At 29.8% G+C, this 20,653-nt stretch overlaps 1 protein-coding gene across 1 annotated transcript; it reads left to right on the forward strand.

Annotated features, from left to right (window-relative positions):
- Positions 1 to 2,099: 2,099 nt before the first annotated feature.
- LOC101888415 (pyridoxal phosphate homeostasis protein) lies at positions 2,100 to 7,528 on the forward strand. Its single transcript, XM_005179653.4, has 6 exons — positions 2,100 to 2,192; positions 2,325 to 2,434; positions 2,498 to 2,710; positions 6,526 to 6,673; positions 6,748 to 6,989; positions 7,128 to 7,528. Exons 2-6 carry the CDS (start codon positions 2,342 to 2,344, stop codon positions 7,200 to 7,202), a joined length of 771 nt encoding a protein of 256 aa, XP_005179710.1. The 5' UTR covers positions 2,100 to 2,192; positions 2,325 to 2,341; the 3' UTR covers positions 7,203 to 7,528.
- Positions 7,529 to 20,653: the final 13,125 nt, after the last annotated feature.

Here is a 20,653-nt window from a genome sequence, read left to right on the forward strand (position 1 = left end):
TAAGACATAATAATTAATGAAAAATTATTGAAATTCGTAAAAATTGTTGAAAAATACATAAGTTGCCTATGCTTGTCCACGTCGTCGTATAGACCCTAATATAAGGGGTACATTCGGTATTTTTAAAATCATAACATTATTTTTAACAGCTTTTTTTTTTTTTGAAATTCTACCATTATCAGGGGCTGGATTCTTATTCTAGGAAAATATGAAATGAAAAATATTTCCTCTGTAAAATTTTCATGTGACATTTCTTTCCTTTACAAGTTTTTTATTTCACATTTTGTCTTATGCTAGACTATGAAAATTTTCACTAGTGTAAAAATGTGTTTATTAGCAAGAGGTATGAAGGGGGTGAAACTATGTATATAACCTTCTGTAATCTGAAATTATTCTTTGTGCTTAATTTCGTAACTCAAGATGGCTTCACGTCATTCCTTTGATTCCTTTTCAACAAACAACAAAGAAAATATCAACAATTTTCATATGAAAAAAAATTGTGTGTAGATGTCGATGAAAATGGGAAAACATTTTCAACGAAAAATTTCATTGTCTGGCATAAGACTTTCATAGAACTAAAATTGAGGCCCAGGCCTATCAATAGCTAAATTTCTTCAAGTGGAATGAAGTGTAACTAAAATAAATATATGAACCATGGTAGAAAAATATAGGTAGACGCATCGAACCAGCTGCTGAGACAATGAACTGCCAAACGAATTTTGGAATTTAAAATGTAGAATGAAAAATCATTTAAATTTGTAAAAATGGTTGAAAACATGTATTATAATAAATTCCGAATAACGTCGTGTAAGAAAACATATAAAAATCTAATTACATTTGAAAATACATTTACAATTTTTTGACATATCAATGTTTCCAAGCGTTGATGCATCTACACGTATTCTTCTACCATGATATGAACTAAAGGTAAGGTCACATTGAGCAAATATTTGACGAAAAATGTCAAATATTTCTTTGCCACAATCTGACCACCAAATATTATTTGACGGTAAATACAAAAACAGATGATTTTGGGAAAACAAAATTATTTGCCAGAAAACAAAAATTTGACCAGTGTGTCCATAATGTGAACACCTATGATCAATTATTTTCCTCTTTTTTGGTCAAACATTTATTTGACGGTGCAAATGTTTTGTAAGGTCAAACAAGGAAAAATATCAGTTTAAAACATTGGGCAGCATTTTGCTTTAAGAACAGGAGCATTTGTAACATGATGTTTAATGAATAGAAAAGCAAACGAATACAATAGGTGATTTTGTTTATTTGATATTTTTGAATTAACTGAATTTGAATGTTTAGTAAAAATTTAATATATGGTCTGTTTTTACTACTATTACCGATTTTCCCTTTATTATATCGAAGAAAATTGACAAACTAGTAGATTCTTGCAGGTTCAGGAATTGGATATAGGTAGATGCATCAACGCTTGAAACATTGATATGTCAAACATTTTGAAATGTTTTGACAAAAATAAGAAGATTTTTCTATGTTTTCTTTTACGTAATGATATGTATTTTTCAACAATTTTTACAAATTTCAATAATATTTCATTCATTATAGTTTTGTCAGTTCATTGTCCCAGCAGCTATGTCGATTCGACTACCAGTATTCTTCTACTGTGATACAAACATACAAAAATGCAAAAAATATGTTCTGACAAGAAATTTATTCCACAACAGCTGGTCATTTGCTTCCCTTCTCCAAATAAATTATACCCGAAACTCCATTTTCTTTATGTCTCTCTTTCACTCTCTCTGTCAAATAAATTTTCTCTCGGCCAAATAAATTTATGTTTCCTCACAGTTTGATCAAACAATTTATTGGGAAAATATATTTTACGAATGTGAACATGTGTCAAACATGTTTCCCCATAGCACTATTTGACGCTATTTGGTGACTGTTTGAACAAACAAAATCTGTCAAATATTTGACTGTAATGTGAACATCGAATCAACTCTGTATGAATTTCACATTTGTTCAGTCAAATATGGGAAAACAAATTTCGATCAAATATTTGCCCAGTGTGACCGTACCTTACGCAAAAGAAACTAAACATGTATCTAATCCCGATATTTCCATTGTATGAATAGTTCATTTGAACCAGTCCATTCCGGAACGATGGACTGCACTCGAAGTAGTAAACATTGTTACATTGTATTTTATTTTGTCTGGTAAATATTCAAAAATTCTATAGATAAGACTACGGACGTCTGTCCGCTAACGGCACACACACGAACATTCATTTATATTTATTTACGTTTTTATAAATATCCATTGCATTGCTCGGTCATGCCCACACGCAGAAGATTTTTGCACATCAATGATAAAACGCATCATGACGGACGTAGACGTTAAAGCTGGCATACAACAGATTTTGAAGCGGGTGGATGCAGCCTATGAACAGAGACCTAAGGTTAGTCGTAAATCAATTGGAATTCACACATTTGTTGTTGTTCACAGTTTCACTTTTTTGTAGGAACTAAAGGGCGATAAGCCCCTTTTGGTCGCTGTTAGCAAAACAAAACCTGTTGAAATGATCATCGATGCATATTCGGTGGGTCAACGTCATTTCGGTGAAAACTATGTTCAAGAATTGGTGGAGAAAAGTCAACATCCAGATATTTTGGCCCAATGTCCTGATATTAAATGGCATTTCATTGGCCATCTTCAGACCAATAAAATCAACAAGGCAAGTGCATTTTAGTAGTTGAAAACAAAAAAACACTTTATATTGAGGGTTTGCATGGGTTTGGAACAGCAATCGAGCCATTCACATTTATCTATAATAGATAACCTTTCTGATAATGTTTGGATGAAATCCGAATGGAGACAGAAAATGGAAACCGAACGAGCACAGATGTATGAGCTGCTACAACAACAACAACCTATCTAACAAGTGGTTGGTTTCAATCGGATCCTTAGTAATACAAGGAAATTGATATTTTTTGTACCGAAACTTTTGAAAAACCCATAAAATATCGAAAATGGGCCAATTATGAGGTATTAAAAACTGCATACTACATTGTAGCCTACACTCAGGCCTTTCCAAAATGGTGCCATATGTATTGACATCTCTTGTAGTATTGCAAATCATGAAATTGAGATTTTCTCCACTAAAATGTATCTAACCTTTATAGCTTTGTAGTTCCGAAGATATTGAATTTAAAGTCGAATTCCGGTTACTTCCAATAGTTATAAGGTTTAGAGAAACTGTGGATCGCGTAGCCGGTGTGAGACATATCCCCGCGGATAAAACTTCAAGATCTGGCCGAAAGCTGGCTACTTACAAAAATTACAATGTTTAGAAAAACTATGGATCCCGTAGCTGGTGTTGGGCATACACCAGAAGAAAATCTCAAGCCTTGACCGAAGGCCGGCTACCTACGAAAATTATAATGTTAAGAAAAACTATGCATCGTATAGCTATAGCCCCCATATATATGGCTTATCCGATTTGGGGTCTCAAGCCTCGACCGAAGGCCGGCTACCTACGAAAATTATAATGTTAAGATAAACTATGGATTGTATAGCTAGAGGTCTCATATACATGGCTCACCCGATTTGGAGTTGTAGTCCCTCATACTCGTAGTATATTTGACACCGAGCATCAAATACTGCTCGAAAATACATCTGTCAAATTCTATTGAGATCGCTTCAGATTTTTATATAGCTTCGATATATATCTTCATCCGATTTTACGGTTATAGCTCACCATATATGTAATATCATCCCAAATTGAATAGATTTTTTCATATTCAACCAAATTTTATCATTTAATGAAACTCAGGTTGGTACGTCTATTGCTTCAATAAATATTTTTTAATATAATCCTTATCGAAGTCATGTCATGCACTTTACAGAAATGATATTTGGATCAAAGTTGGTATGATCTAATTCACATAAATTCTCAATATAAACTTTATTTATTACGGGAGCTCTACTAAATTCACATAGTGGTGTAGGGTATCATATAGTCGACCCCGCCTGACTTTTTACCTTTCCCTACTGGTTATAATTGCCCTATAGAGATTTTTTGCGCAACACAACGCCATTTTTTGTAGATTTGGTAATACGAATAGGTTTAAAAAATTTAGCGCCGTTATCGCTTGTTGCCAAGAAAGATTTGATGCTTCCACATCTGAATAACTAAATTCTGTGATTATTGTAATAACAACTACCCTAAATGTGATTATTATTTTGAGTGAACGAATTTTATGATCTTATATGAGTTGTAGATATGACAGAATAATGTATTTAAATTGTTTTTTGTTTACCTATAGTTTCCTTGTACTTGTGTCACACCTGAAATGAAATTAAAATTTGATTAATATTTATGTAACAAAAAAATCTACATAAGGTGTTTATATACGCTCCACCATACAATTCATACCAATTATTATTCAACCATATTTTATAACCCAGAAAGTATATATATATTTATAATAAACATAATATTCTGTGTTGATTTAGCATTTTTCGTTCAAATGTATGTCCGTCTCTGCCTTCCGAACGGAATTAAATTCTGTGATTATTGTAATAACAACTACCCTAAATGTGATTATTATTTTGAGTGAACGAATTTTATGATCTTATATGAGTTGTAGATATGACAGAATAATGTATTTAAATTGTTTTTTGTTTACCTATAGTTTCCTTGTACTTGTGTCACACCTGAAATGAAATTAAAATTTGATTAATATTTATGTAACAAAAAAATCTACATAAGGTGTTTATATACGCTCCACCATACAATTCATACCAATTATTATTCAACCATATTTTATAACCCAGAAAGTATATATATATTTATAATAAACATAATATTCTATGTTGATTTAGCATTTTTCGTTCAAATGTATGTCCGTCTCTGCCTTCCGAACGGAATTAAGTAAATGGACAAATTTTGTGTTCATTGGGTTGACAACTGTGACATATAGGTCCACGATTCTTTTGAGGTTTTCGTACATCTTTTCCTACGCTTTCTGTGGTTTTTTATTGCTTATGCAGGTCCACCTTTTCGTATAGTTACCATTCAACGTTACTCCCGATATTGGCTTCATGAATGATTTTACAGTTCGCAATAAGTACGACTTTAACACTTTAACCGACAGGTAACTCTGTTGATAGTCCCCTTAGAACTGAACTTCCCAAAATTTGAAATGTTGATCAATTTAGCAACAGTGTTTTATGGAACTGTTTGAAATTTGGTTTTGCAGTTTGTAATGGCTACCATCTTTATAGTCCCAGGTTTTCATATGGCCTCGTATACAGGGTGAGAAATTATTAATTGAAAGCCAAAAATGTCGGAAATAGCATAAAATTTTAGAATGAGTTTAGATTTGTTCGAACTGGTCACTTTTGGAATTATGAATGCGAATTATTGCCTTCAAACGGCCAATGAAACCGCCACACGCTGCCCGAATGTTGCTCTGCGGTATTTTGGCCCATTCTCGGCGAAGCGCTTGCTTGAGGTGATCGACATTTTGGCATTTTTTAGTGCCAACTTTTTTTTACAATTTTACAATAACGGAATGGTATCCACAGATTTTGATGGCCATTGTGCGCTGGAAATGAAGCGAGGAACCTCATTTTATAACCATTCTTGGGTAGCGCGTGCTGAGTGCGATGGTGTTGAGTCCTTTTGGAATGTCCAAGGTCTGCGGCCGGAATATTTTCGCCATAATATTCGGCATTTAATCTGATGCCGATTTGGGGTCTCAAGGTCGATTAATACGAGCGGAGAGCGACCATCGATTGTGGTTGTGTGGTTTTCCAGAAAAATATAAAGAAACCACACTATCACGCTTAAATTCCATCACAAATAACTTTTTTTTTTTTTTTGAAAATTCTCACCAAAATGCTTTTTTACGCTTGTAAACAATATAAAGAGCTGTCACTGGAATAATTTTAATAACTGTCGGACGAGTGGCTAAGAAATGACAGCAGTGACAATTTGGTTGCAGTTTCTTCATCTCACCCTGTAATTGCTTCTAGGGTGAATTCGGCCGTATGTGCAGAAATCTATCCTATTTGAGTTAATATTACACACAATAAAATTGATCTCGAAGGAAGAGATAAATAGGAGCTATATGTACAGTTGTATTTAATCTCACACCAACCTATAAAAAATCAGGTTATCAAGCAAAATTCGCCATAGTGTGGTATAGAGCAAACCATAGTTGGCCGTTTTTGACCCCACAATTTCCATAGGTCTGAATCCATATTTTCCAGAATACTTCGCTTCTAGAAAAAGATTACATGCATATGTATAAATATGCTCCATTTTGTTCTGTAATAATGGTTTAGTCATTTATTTTTGGTTTTGACCGGACAAACGAGACCATGCAAAAGTTCATGACAAGTATTTAACCACAATTTGTGTGTCCAATCCAATTAGGTTTATTCGCCAATTTTATTAAACAATATAGATATTTAGTTTGAGTTGATTATACGAGTTCTTATTATTTCAAAGGTATACCTATGATAAAAAAATGTATTTTTCAGATTATAAAATTGCCCAACATGCACATGGTTCAAACGGTGGACAGTGAAAAATTGGCCAATAATTTAAACTCAGCATGGCAGAAATTCGAAAAGGAAAACAAACAACCGCTTAATGTGCTCATACAAATCAATACAAGTGGTGAAGAAGGTAGGATTTCATAAGACTTTTATACAAAAAGAACTATCAAATAACTTCTAATTCTTTATATTATCCATAAATAGTCAAGAACGGCGTAGCACCAAGCGATGCAACAAAACTTTACAAGTACATCAAAGAAAATCTTAAAGAACTCAATCTAAATGGCATTATGACAATAGGTGCGTTTGGTCATGATTATTCCAAGGGTCCCAATCCCGATTTTATATCCCTGATGCAAGTTCATAAGCAAATTTGTGAAGAAAATCAATTGAATGAAAAAGATGTTCAAGTTTCTATGGGCATGTCGGATGATTTCGAAAAGGCGGTAAGTCATTACAAAAAATCTATTTCTGTTCTTCTTTTTTTGTGTATATTAGAAAATGTAAACAATAAGGTGATGATTTCTAATCAGCTATGCGTTGTTTGGTTATAATTTTTTTTTCATCTTTTCTTCATCTTCCAGATTGAAATGGGCAGCACAATTGTTCGTGTGGGAAGTTCTATTTTTGGTTATCGGGCTAAAAAGCCGAGTGCCTAAGTCAGCCAAATCGGCAGGGAAATGAAAAATATGTTTCGTATTCCAAGCACACATACCTACACACACTGGTTCTAAATGCTTTAAATATACACACAAACATTCATGCATACACCTAAAAGTTGTATGGAATTGGAATATAAAAAAACACAAAAACAAGAACAACATTTAATTGTTCAAAATTTTAATTTGTTAAGTTTATATGCTGTTGTTGTTTTTTTAATTTTGAAATAGACCTAAAACCAATATATGTACATATTCGTATACAGATATAAGAAATCTAAGAGCCGTATACATGTATGTGTTATATGCATGTGAATGCCAAAGAATTTGTTTTAGTTTTCATTTAACTTAAATTTAGGACAATACTCGGCAATTCGTTTTTTAAATGACGCAGTATGTGGGAAACGGGAAAAATTCGAGCACACAAATATCTGTACATACTACATAGTACTACATAGACAACGTTAAGCAACATATTAGCATATGTGTATGTTTGCTTGTAACCAATTGAGTTTTTATATAAAATACTATTTTCTCTTTAGTTACAAAAACAAAAATAAATTGCTATATAAAATGCATTTTATTATGAAAAACTGAAGGAAAATCGGCAAAAAAAATGTGTAGAATTTTATTCAAATTGTTTATGATACATTTAATAAAAAAGGGGATTTTTTTAATTAATTTGTTTGTATTTCCATCCGTTTAAATTTACAATAGAAAGTTAGTCAAGAATGTCTTTTATTTGGCAAAAGCGTCATACTTAGAAATTTAGGCGAAAATTTCCGTGCAATGGGACTGAGTCACTTAACTGTGGGAATGTATAGATTTGTTCATTGTTTATATGAAACATGAGGCAAAGGTATAAGTTTTTAAATGTTTAAAAAATCGTAAAAAGTCTGCGATTCAGGACTGCGATTTTATTACAATAAACAATAAAAAGTAGTAGTAATAATCTGTTCTAGTAAAATATTTTTTTATAACAAGTTAAAAAGTATCTGTCGGTTTTGCCGACAGATTTATATCCTTGTTTTTATAAAAACAACGTTTGTTTATTAGTGGAGAACGATGGTAATGTTTACCATTTTGCAACAACAAAATACTATGGTATCCCTAACAAACAAGCCAACACTGTTCTAAATATGATATAAATATTACGACGTGTCAGGTTTGGACTATATTGGTAACTTCCTTCATTTTACATGAATGCTTATTTCGCTTTTTTGATCGTTTTTTTTTTTAATAATCTTGAACCCTATGTGCAGGTAGCAAAAGTAAATGGTCCGATCACTACCATATTTATAACAGATCTTGTGTTGATGAAAATATTGAGATATACCAGGTCTTGAATGGAATTGGATGTTAATTTCACGTTTTATGAGCTTCATGGATATTCAAAATTTTCCACGTTTGTGGGGGAGGCCGATATATCCCATCTTCACAACAGATGTTCTGTTAGGGGGAATAATGGGATGTGTGAAATATAAGGAGAAAATTATATTCAATATATATATATATATAAATATATATATATATATATATATATATATATATATATATATATATATATATATATATATATATATATATATATATATATATATATATATATATATATATATATATATATATATATATATATATAGTGGTGGCCATGAGGTTAGCACACTTCATACTTTCTGTTTTCTAAAGCAAATTATACCACTTCATTGCTATTATAAACTACAGTTTTTGGTAATTAGTGCTGTTTATGGTGTGATCAGTAAGTCCCGTTAGTTTTTTTTTTTCATTCTATCGCTATTCTCTTTCAAATTTACAATTTATTGCAGTAATGTGTAAATTAAGCTGGACACAATTTTAGCACATATAAGTATAATTACATTTTTTTGAAGGTATAAATATTAATTGGTAAGTTTAGGTAATATTTAATCAATGAGGAAGACAAACTGACTTAATGAACATTATTTAGATATGGCTAAAAAAAAGTGGTGTACAGAGGAACAACGAAAGATTATTCAACAAATGAACTCGAGAGGAACAAGTATAAGTGAGATTGCTAATACTTTGGAGTGTTCCAGGAAGATGGTTTATAATGCACTAAGACATATTCAGAAGTATAAAACATCTCAAAATGTTAGACAGGCTCCTCGGCCCAGATAAACTTCACGTAAAGAGGACTCTATAATATACAGAGCGTCTGTCGAAGATCCTTTTAAGAGTTCCACCGTAATCCAGAGAGAAATTTCAGGAAAATATGGTATCAACGTGTCCACCGGAACGATAAGACGAAGACTTAACGAAAAAAAAATTACGTGGATGCATATCTTATCATAAGCCACATGTTTCAAAGAAGAACATACAAGCTCGGTTGTCCTTTGCTCGTGAGCATTTGAAAAAACCGTTAATTTTTTGGAAAAATGTACTTTGGAGTGATGAATCTAAATTTTGTAGATTCGGATCGGATGGTAAAAGGTATGTATGGCGTCCTCCGAACATGCAACATAATCCAAAGTACACAAGTAAAACAATAAAACACGGTGGGGGTAATGTGATGGTGTGGGCAGCATTTTCTGGGTATGGTGTTGGTCCTATAAAAAAAATTGATACTCGTATGGAACAGTATGTATACCAGAATTTACTTCTAAATACAATTATACCTTATGCAGAGGACAACATGCCACTTAGGTGGCGATTTATGCAAGATAATGATCCAAAACACACCTCACGCTTAGTGAGGTGTTGCTTGGAATCGAACAATATCGACGTGTTAAAATGGCCAGCCCAATCTCCGGATCTCAACCCTATTAAGAACCTTTGGAATGATGTGGAGCATCATGTAGTGAGGGAAAAACCTAAAAATTTGGCCGATTTATGGAAGGAAGTAGAAAAGGCTTGGAATGGTATTTCAGTGGATCGCTGTATGGGCCTTGTAGAGAGTATGTTAAGGAGACTAGCAGCTGTGATCAAAAATAAAGGACATCCAACTAAGTACTAAGTTTTTAGTAAAATAAGTGTTTTTTTTTAAATACTTTTTTAATATGAATAAACTTTTTTGTTTTGTGCTAAAATACTGTCCAGTGTTTTTTTGAGGTTATGCTATTCTGGATAGAAAAACGCAAAATATATATAAAAGGATAATGCTGGACATGATGGGAAGGACAAGTAACACACATATAAAATATATCATAAAAAAAATTTAAGATAAATACAAATATTTGCGTTTAAAAATAGCAAGTATCTAGTGTGCTAACCTCATGGCCACCACTGTATATATATATATATATATATATATATATATATATATATATATATATATATATATATATATACTTCTTCTTCTGGTACCTTCCCCAGAGCGGTTCCTCATGGAGTGGACCAATTTTTCATAGAAAAATATGTAGTGTTCTTTGAAAGCAAATTAAAGAAATAATTCTTAGCGCCTTGGGACTGATAGATTGGACTGAGAAATATCAGTCGCCTAATAAATATAAAAATAAAACTCATTTAAGGCAGACATTTTTTCTGTAAAAAATTTGGATTGAAGGGGATATGTATAATTTGATAATAGGTCCACATTTGTCTCATGATAACCCTCGCAAGGAATATCCTACATCGTCAAAACTTGGTACGTGGTAATATAATTTTCAAAGAAAACAATTTATTTTTTAGAAAGAAAAAGGACCATCCATGGTTCAATAAGAAAGGTTGCTCAAATTCAAAGAAACTAGGAAAAATGCAACTCTGTACCGGAGTCTTATAGTGTCAAATGAACCTTAAACATGCAACAATTGGTTTTGTTTATTTTACATTTTTTTACAAAACTACTATATTGGGAAAACCCCATACTGGAGTTTCACCACAAAACTGAATCCAAGATAGAGAGTCAATATTGTATTATTGCAAAATTATACATTTTGTTATCGTGTTACAGTTATCGTGGAAATTTTGCATTTCTGTTGGCCCCTAATACTAAGCACAATTTTCTCCTATTCGGCAAGTTTTCGAAAATATTTTGCGCTATTACATTTTTTTTTAATTTTAATTGCAAAATTTTGGAATTCAGATTGCTGAATACAACAATTTGTATAAATTTTAAAATGTTAATTGCAAACCCCTTATACTCAGTACATTCTATTTCAATTCAGCAAGTTAAATTTTGAGTTTTCAAAACAATTTTGGAACTCAGCTAGCTGAAAACGAAAATTTGTCAAAATTTAAAAATGTTAATTGCAAACCCCTAATACTCAGTACATTCTATTTCAATTCAGCAAGTTAAATTTTGAGTTTTCGAAAAAATTTTGGAATTCAGCTAGCTGAATACGAAAATTTGTCAAAATTTAAAAATGTTAATTACAAACCCCTATTACTCAGCACATTCTTTTTCAATTCAGCAAGTTAAATTTTGAGTTTTCAAAATAGTTTTGGAGTTCAGCTAGCTGAATACGAAAATTTGTCAAAATTTAAAAATGTTAACTGCAAACCCCTATTACTCAGCACATTCTATTTCAATTCAGCAAGTTAAATTTTGAGTTTTCAAAACAGTTTTGGAGTTCAGCTAGCTGAATACGAAAATTTGTCAAAATTTAAAAATGTTAATTGCAAACCCCTTATACTCAGTACATTCTATTTCAATTCAGCAAGTTAAATTTTGAGTTTTCGAAAAAATTTTGGAATTCAGCTAGCTGAATACGAAAATTTGTCAAAATTTAAAAATGTTAATTGCAAATCCCTATTACTCAGTACATTCTATTTCAATTCAGCAATATAAATTTTGAGTTTTCGAAAAAATTTTGGAATTCAGCTAGCTGAATACGAAAAATTGTCAAAATTTAAAAATGTTAATTACAAACCCCTATTACCCAGCACGTTCTATTTCAATTCAGCAAGTTAAATTTTGAGTTTTCGAAAAAATTTTGGAATTCAGCTAGCTGAGGACGAAAATTTGTCAAAATTTAAAAATGTTAATTACAAACCCCTTATACTCAGTACATTCTATTTCAATTCAGCAAGTTAAATTTTGAGTTTTCGAAGAAATTTTGGTCTTCAGCTAGCTGAAGACGAAAATTTGTCAAATTTTAAAAATGTTAATTGCAAACCCCTTATACTCAGTACATTCTATCTCAATTCAGCAAGTTAAATTTTGAGTTTTCGAAGAAATTTTGGTCTTCAGCTAGCTGAAGACGAAAATTTGTCAAATTTTAAAAATGTTAATTTTTAACCCCCTAAAACTCAGTACATTCTATTTCAATTCAGCAAGATAAATTTTGAGTTTTCGAAAAAATTTTGGAATTCAGCTAGCTGAATACGAAAAATTGTCAAAATTTAAAAATGTTAATTACAAACCCCTATTACTCAGCACGTTCTATTTCAATTCAGCAAGTTAAATTTTGAGTTTTCGAAAAAATTTTGGAATTCAGCTAGCTGAGGACGAAAATTTGTCAAAATTTAAAAATGTTAATTACAAACCCCTTATACTCTGTACATTCTATTTCAATTCAGCAAGTTAAATTTTGAGTTTTCGAAAAAATTTTGGAATTCAGCTAGCTGAAGACGATAATTTGTCAAAATTTAAAAAATGTTAATTACAAACCCCTTATACTCAGTACATTCTATCTCAATTCAGCAAGTTAAATTTTGAGTTTTCGAAGAAATTTTGGTCTTCAGCTAGCTGAAGACGAAAATTTGTCAAATTTTAAAAATGTTAATTTTTAACCCCCTAAAACTCAGTACATTCTATTTCAATTCAGCAAGATAAATTTTGAGTTTTCGAAAAAATTTTGGAATTCAGCTAGCTGAATACGAAAAATTGTCAAAATTTAAAAATGTTAATTACAAACCCCTATTACTCAGCACGTTCTATTTCAATTCAGCAAGTTAAATTTTAAGTTTTCGAAAACATTTTGAAATTCAGCTAGCTGAATACGAAAATTTGTCAAAATTTAAAAATGTTAATTACAAACCCCTTATACTCTGTACATTCTATTTCAATTCAGCAAGTTAAATTTTGAGTTTTCGAAATAATTTTGGAGTTCAGCTAGCTGAATACGAAAACTTGTCAAAATTTAAATATGTTAATTACAAAAACCTTATACTCAGTACATTCTATATCAATTCAGCAAGTTAAATTTTGAGTTTTCGAAAAAATTTTGGAATTCAGCTAGCTGAAGACGAAAATTTGTCAAAATTTAAAAATGTTAATTGCAAACCCCTTATACTCAGTACATTCTATTTCAATTCAGCAAGTTAAATTTTGAGTTTTCGAAAAAAATTTGGAGTTCAGCTAGCTGAATACGAAAAATTGTCAAAATTTAAAAATGTTAATTACAAACCCCTTATACTCAGTACATTCTATTTCAATTCAGCAAGTTAAATTTTGAGTTTTCGAAAAAATTTTGGAATTCAGCTAGCTGAATACGAAAATTTGTCAAAATTTAAAAATGTTAATTGCAAATCCCTTATACTCAGTACATTCTATTTCAATTCAGCAAGTTAAATTTTGAGTTTTCGAAAAAAATTTGGAGTTCAGCTAGCTGAATACGAAAAATTGTCAAAATTTAAAAATGTTAATTACAAACCCCTATTACTCAGCATGTTCTATTTCAATTCAGCAAGTTAAATTTTGAGTTTTCGAAAAAATTTTGGAATTCAGCTAGCTGAAGACGAAAATTTGTCAAAATTTAAAAATGTTAATTACAAACCCCTTATACTCAGTACATTCTATTTCAATTCAGCAAGTTAAATTTTGAGTTTCGAAAAATTTTGGAATTCAGCTAGCTGAAGACGAAAATTTGTCAAAATTTAAAAATGTTAATTGCAAACCCCTTATACTCAGTATATTCTATTTCAATTCAGCAAGATAAATTTTGAGTTTTCGAAAAAATTTTGGAATTCAGCTAGCTGAAGACGAAAATTTGTCAAAATTTAAAAATGTTAATTACAAACCCCTTATACTCAGTACATTCTATTTCAATTCAGCAAGTTAAATTTTGAGTTTTCGAAAAAATTTTGGAATTCAGCTAGCTGAAGACGAAAATTTGTCAAAATTTAAAAATGTTAATTACAAACCCCTTATACTCAGTACATTCTATTTCAATTCAGCAAGTTAAATTTTGAGTTTTCGGCTAGCTGAATACGAAAAATTGTCAAAATTTAAAAATGTTAATTACAAACCCCTTATAATCAGTACATTTTATTTCAATTCAGCAAGTTAAGTTTTGAGTTTTCGAAAAAATTTTGGAATTCAGCTAGCTGAAAACGAAAATTTGTCAAAATTTAAAAATGTTAATTACAAACCCCTTATACTCAGTACATTCTATTTCAATTCAGCAAGTTAAATTTTGAGTTTTCGAAAAAATTTTGGAGTTCAGCCAGCTGAAGACGAAAATTTGTCAAAATTTAAATATATTAATTGCAAACCCCTTATACTCAGTACATTCTATTTCAATTCAGCAAGTTAAATTTTGAGTTTTCGAAAAAATTTTGGAATTCAGCTAGCTGAAGACGAAAATTTGTCAAAATTTAAAAATGTTAATTACAAACCCCTTATACTCAGTACATTCTATTTCAATTCAGCAAGTTAAATTTTGAGTTTTCGAAAAAATTTTGGAATTCAGCTAGCTGAAGACGAAAATTTGTCAAAATTTAAAAATGTTAATTGCAAACCCCTTATACTCAGTACATTCTATTTCAATTCAGCAAGTTAAATTTTGAGTTTTCGAAAAAATTTTGGAATTCAGCTAGCTGAAGACGAAAATTTGTCAAAATTTAAAAATGTTAATTACAAACCCCTTATACTCAGTACATTCTATTTCAATTCAGCAAGTTAAATTTTGAGTTTTCGAAAAAATTTTGGAATTCAGCTAGCTGAAGACGAAAATTTGTCAAAATTTAAAAATGTTAATTGCAAACCCCTTATACTCAGTACATTCTATTTCAATTCAGCAAGTTAAATTTTGAGTTTTCAAAATAATTTTGGAGTTCAGCTAGCTGAATACGAAAAATTGTCAAAATTTAAAAATGTTAATTACAAACCCCTATTACTCAGCACATTCTTTTTCAATTCAGCAAGTTAAATTTTAAGTTTTCAAAAAAAAAAAAAAAAATTGAAATTCAGCTAGCTGAATACGAAAATTTGTCAAAATTTAAAAATGTTAATTACAAACCCCTTATACTCAGTACATTCTATTTCAATTCAGCAAGTTACATTTTGAGTTTTCAAAATAATTTTGGAATTCAGCTAGCTGAAGACGAAAATTTGTCAAAATTTAAAAATGTTAATTACAAACCCCTTATACTCAGTAATTCTATTTCAATTCAGCAATTTAAATTTTGAGTTTTCGAAAAAATTTTGGAATTCAGCTAGCTGAAGACGAAAATTTATCAAAATTTAAAAATGTTAATTGCAAACCCCTTATACTCAGTACATTCTATTTCAATTCAGCAAGTTAAATTTTGAGTTTTCGAAAAAATTTTGGAATTCAGCTAGCTGAAGACGAAAATTTGTCAAAATTTAAAAATGTTAATTACAAACCCCTTATACTCAGTACATTCTATTTCAATTCATCAAGTTAAATTTTGAGTTTTCGAAAAAATTTTGGAATTCAGCTAGCTGAAGACGAAAATTTGTCAAAATTTAAAAATGTTAATTGCAAACCCCTTATACTCAGTACATTCTATTTCAATTCAGCAAGATAAATTTTGAGTTTTCGAAAAAATTTTGGAATTCAGCTAGCTGAATACGAAAATTTGTCAAAATTTAAAAATGTTAATTACAAACCCCTTATACTCAGTACATTCTATTTCAATTCAGCAAGTTAAATTTTGAGTTCTCGAAAAAATTTTGGAATTCAGCTAGCTGAATACGAAATTTGTCAAAATTTAAAAATGTTAATTACAAACCCCTTATACTCAGTACATTCTATTTCAATTCAGCAATTTAAATTTTGAGTTTTCGAAAAAATTTTGGAATTCAGCTAGCTGAAGACGAAAATTTGTCAAAATTTAAAATGTTAATTGCAAACCCCTTATACTCAGTACATTCTATTTCAATTCAGCAAGTTAAATTTTGAGTTTTCGAACAAATTTTGGAATTCAGCTAGCTGAAGACGAAAATTTGTCAAAATTTAAAAATGTTAATTACAAACCCCTTATACTCAGTACATTCTATTTCAATTCATCAAGTTAAATTTTGAGTTTTCGAAAAAATTTGGAATTCAGCTAGCTGAAGACGAAAATTTGTCAAAATTTAAAAATGTTAATTGCAAACCCCTTATACTCAGTACATTCTATTTCAATTCAGCAAGTTAAATTTTGAGTTTTCGAAAAAATTTTGGAATTCAGCTAGCTGAAGACGAAAATTTGTCAAAATTTAAAAATGTTAATTACAAACCCCTTATACTCAGTACATTCTATTTCAATTCAGCAAGTTAAATTTTGAGTTCTCGAAAAAATTTTGGAATTCAGCTAGCTGAAGACGAAAATTTGTCAAAATTTAAAAATGTTAATTACAAACCCCTTATACTCAGTACATTCTATTTCAATTCAGCAAGTTAAATTTTGAGTTTTCGAAAAAATTTTGGAATTCAGTTAGCTGAAGACGAAAATTTGTCAAAATTTAAAAATGTTAATTACAAGCCCCTATTACTCAGCACATTCTTTTTCAATTCAGCAAGTTAAATTTTAAGTTTTCGAAAAAATTTTGAAATTCTGCTAGCTGAATACGAAAATTTGTCAAAATTTAAAAATGTTAATTACAAACCCCTTATACTCAGTACATTCTATTTCAATTCAGCAAGATAAATTTTGAGTTTTCGAAAAAATTTTGGAATTCAGCTAGCTGAATACGAAAAATTGTCAAAATTTAAAAACGTTAATTACAAACCCCTATTACTCAGCACATTCTTTTTCAATTCAGCAAGTTAAATTTTAAGTTTTCAAAAAAAATTTGAAATTCGGCTAGCTGATTACGAAAATTTGTCAAAATTTAAAAATGTTAATTACAAACCCCTTATACTCAGTACATTCTATTTCAATTCAGCAAGTTAAATTTTGAGTTTTCGAAAAAATTTTGGAATTCAGCTAGCTGAAGACGAAAATTTGTCAAAATTTTAAAATGTTAATTGCAAACCCCTTATACTCAGTACATTCTATTTCAATTCAGCAAGTTAAATTTTGAGTTTCGAAAAAATTTTGGAATTCAGCTAGCTGAAGACGAAAATTTGTCAAAATTTAAAAATGTTAATTACAAACCCCTTATACTCAGTACATTCTATTTCAATTCAGCAAGTTAAATTTTGAGTTTTCGAAAAAAATTTGGAATTCAGCTAGCTGAAGACGAAAATTTGTCAAAATTTAAAAATGTTAATTGCAAACCCCTTATACACAGTACATTCTATTTCAATTCAGCAAGTTAAATTTTGAGTTTTCGAAAAAATTTGGAATTCAGCTAGCTGAAGACGAAAATTTGTCAAAATTTAAAAATGTTAATTACAAACCCCTTATACTCAGTACATTCTATTTCAATTCAGCAAGTTAAATTTTGAGGTTTTCGAAAAAATTTTGGAATTCAGCTAGCTGAAGACGAAAATTTGTCAAAATTTAAAAATGTTAATTGCAAACCCCTTATACTCAGTACATTCTATTTCAATTCAGCAAGTTAAATTTTGAGTTTTCGAAAAAATTTTGGAATTCAGCTAGCTGAAGACGAAAATTTGTCAAAATTTAAAATATTAATTGCAAACCCCTTATACTCAGTACATTCTATTTCAATTCAGCAAGTTAAATTTTGAGTTTTCGAAAAAATTTTAGAATTCAGCTAGCTGAAGACGAAAATTTGTCAAAATTTAAATATGTTAATTGCAAACCCCTTATACTCAGTACATTCTATTTCAATTCAGCAAGTTAAATTTTGAGTTTTCGAAAAAATTTTGGAATTCAGCTAGCTGAAGACGAAAATTTGTCAAAATTTAAAAATGTTAATTACAAAACCCTTATACTCAGTACATTCTATTTCAATTCAGCAAGTTAAATTTTGAGTTTTCGAAAAAAATTTGGAATTCAGCTAGCTGAATACGAAAAATTGTCAAATTTTAAAAATGTTTGGAGTTCAGCTAGCTGAATACGAAAATTTGTCAAAATTTAAATATGTTAATTACAAACCCCTTATACTCAGTACATTCTATTTCAATTCAGCAAGTTAAATTTTAAGTTTTCGAAAAAATTTTGAAATTCAGCTAGCTGAATACGAAAATTTGTCAAAATTTAAAAATGTTAATTACAAACCCCTTATGCTCAGTACATTCTATTTCAATTCAGCAAGTTAAATTTTGAGTTTTCAAAACAATTTGGGAGTTCAGCTAGCTGAATACGAAAATTTGTCAAAATTTAAATATGTTAATTGCAAACCCCTCTTACTCAGTACATTCTATTTCAATTCAGCAAGTTAAATTTTGAGTTTTCGAAAAAATTTTGGAATTCAGCTAGCTGAAGACGAAAATTTGTCAAAATTTAAAAATGTTAATTACAAACCCCTTATACTCAGTACATTCTATTTCAATTCAGCAAGTTAAATTTTGAGTTTTCGAAAAAAATTTGGAATTCAGCTAGCTGAAGACGAAAATTTGTCAAAATTTAAAAATGTTAATTGCAAACCCTTATACTTAGTACATTCCATTTCAATTCAGCAAGATAAAGTTTGAGTTTTCGAAATAATTTTGGATTTCAGTTAGCTGAATACGAAAAATTGTCAAAATTTAAAAATGTTAATTACAAACCCCTCTTACTCAGTACATTCTATTTCAATTCAGCAAGTTAAATTTTGAGTTTTCGAAAAAATTTTGGAATTCAGCTAGCTGAATACGAAAAATTGTCAAAATTTAAAAATGTTAATTACAAACCCCTATTACTCAGCATATTCTTTTTCAATTCAGGAAGTTAAATTTTAAGTTTTCAAAAAAAATTTGAAATTCAGCTAGCTGATTACGAAAATTTGTCAAAATTTAAAAATGTTAATTACAAACCCCTTATACTCAGTACATTCTATTTCAATTCAGCAAGTTAAATTTTGAGTTTTCAAAATAATTTTGGAGTTCAGCTAGCTGAATACGTCAAAAATTTATATATGTTAATTGCAAGCCCCTCTTACTCAGTACATTCTATTTCAATTCAGCAAGTTAAATTTTGAGTTTTCGAAAAAATTTTGGAATTCAGCTAGCTGAAGACGAAAATTTGTCAAAATTTTAAAATGTTAATTGCAAACCCTTATACTCAGTACATTCTATTTCAATTCAGCAAGTTAAATTTTGAGTTTCGAAAAAATTTGGAATTCAGCTAGCTGAAGACGAAAATTTGTCAAAATTTAAAATGTTAATTACAAACCCCTTATACTCAGTACATTCTATTTCAATTCAGCAAGATAAATTTTGAGTTTTCGAAAAAATTTTGGAATTCAGCTGGCTGAAGACGAAAATTTGTCCAAATTTAAAAATGTTAATTACAAACCCCTTATACTCAGTAGATTCTATTTCAATTCAGCAAGTTAAATTTTGAGTTTTCGAAAAAATTTTGGAATTCAGCTAGCTGAAGACGAAAATTTGTCAAAATTTAAAAATGTTAATTACAAACCCCTTATACTCAGTACATTCTATTTCAATTCAGCAAGTTAAATTTTGAGTTTTCGAAAAAAATTTGGAATTCAGCTAGCTGAAGACGAAAATTTGTCAAAATTTAAAAATGTTAATTGCAAACCCCTTATACACAGTACATTCTATTTCAATTCAGCAAGTTAAATTTTGAGTTTTCGAAAAAATTTTGGAATTCAGCTAGCTGAAGACGAAAATTTGTCAAAATTTAAAAATGTTAATTACAAACCCCTTATACTCAGTACATTCTATTTCAATTCAGCAAGTTAAATTTTGAGTTTTCGAAAAAAATTTTGGAATTCAGCTAGCTGAAGACGAAAATTTGTCAAAATTTAAAAATGTTAATTGCAAACCCCTTATACTCAGTACATTCTATTTCAATTCAGCAAGTTAAATTTTGAGTTTTCGAAAAAATTTTGGAATTCAGCTAGCTGAAGACGAAAATTTGTCAAAATTTAAAAATATTAATTGCAAACCCCTTATACTCGGTACATTCTATTTCAATTCAGCAAGTAAATTTTGAGTTTTCGAAAAAATTTTAGAATTCAGCTAGCTGAAGACGAAAATTTGTCAAAATTTAAATATGTTAATTGCAAACCCCTTATACTCAGTACATTCTATTTCAATTCAGCAAGTTAAATTTTGAGTTTTCGAAAAAATTTTGGAATTCAGCTAGCTGAAGACGAAAATTTGTCAAAATTTAAAAATGTTAATTACAAACCCCTTATACTCAGTACATTCTATTTCAATTCAGCAAGTTAAATTTTGAGTTTTCGAAAAAATTTTGGAATTCAGCTAGCTGAAGACGAAAATTTG

Source organism: Musca domestica, unplaced genomic scaffold, assembly GCF_030504385.1.
Source record: "Musca domestica strain aabys unplaced genomic scaffold, Musca_domestica.polishedcontigs.V.1.1 106, whole genome shotgun sequence".
NCBI lineage: Eukaryota > Metazoa > Arthropoda > Insecta > Diptera > Muscidae > Musca > Musca domestica.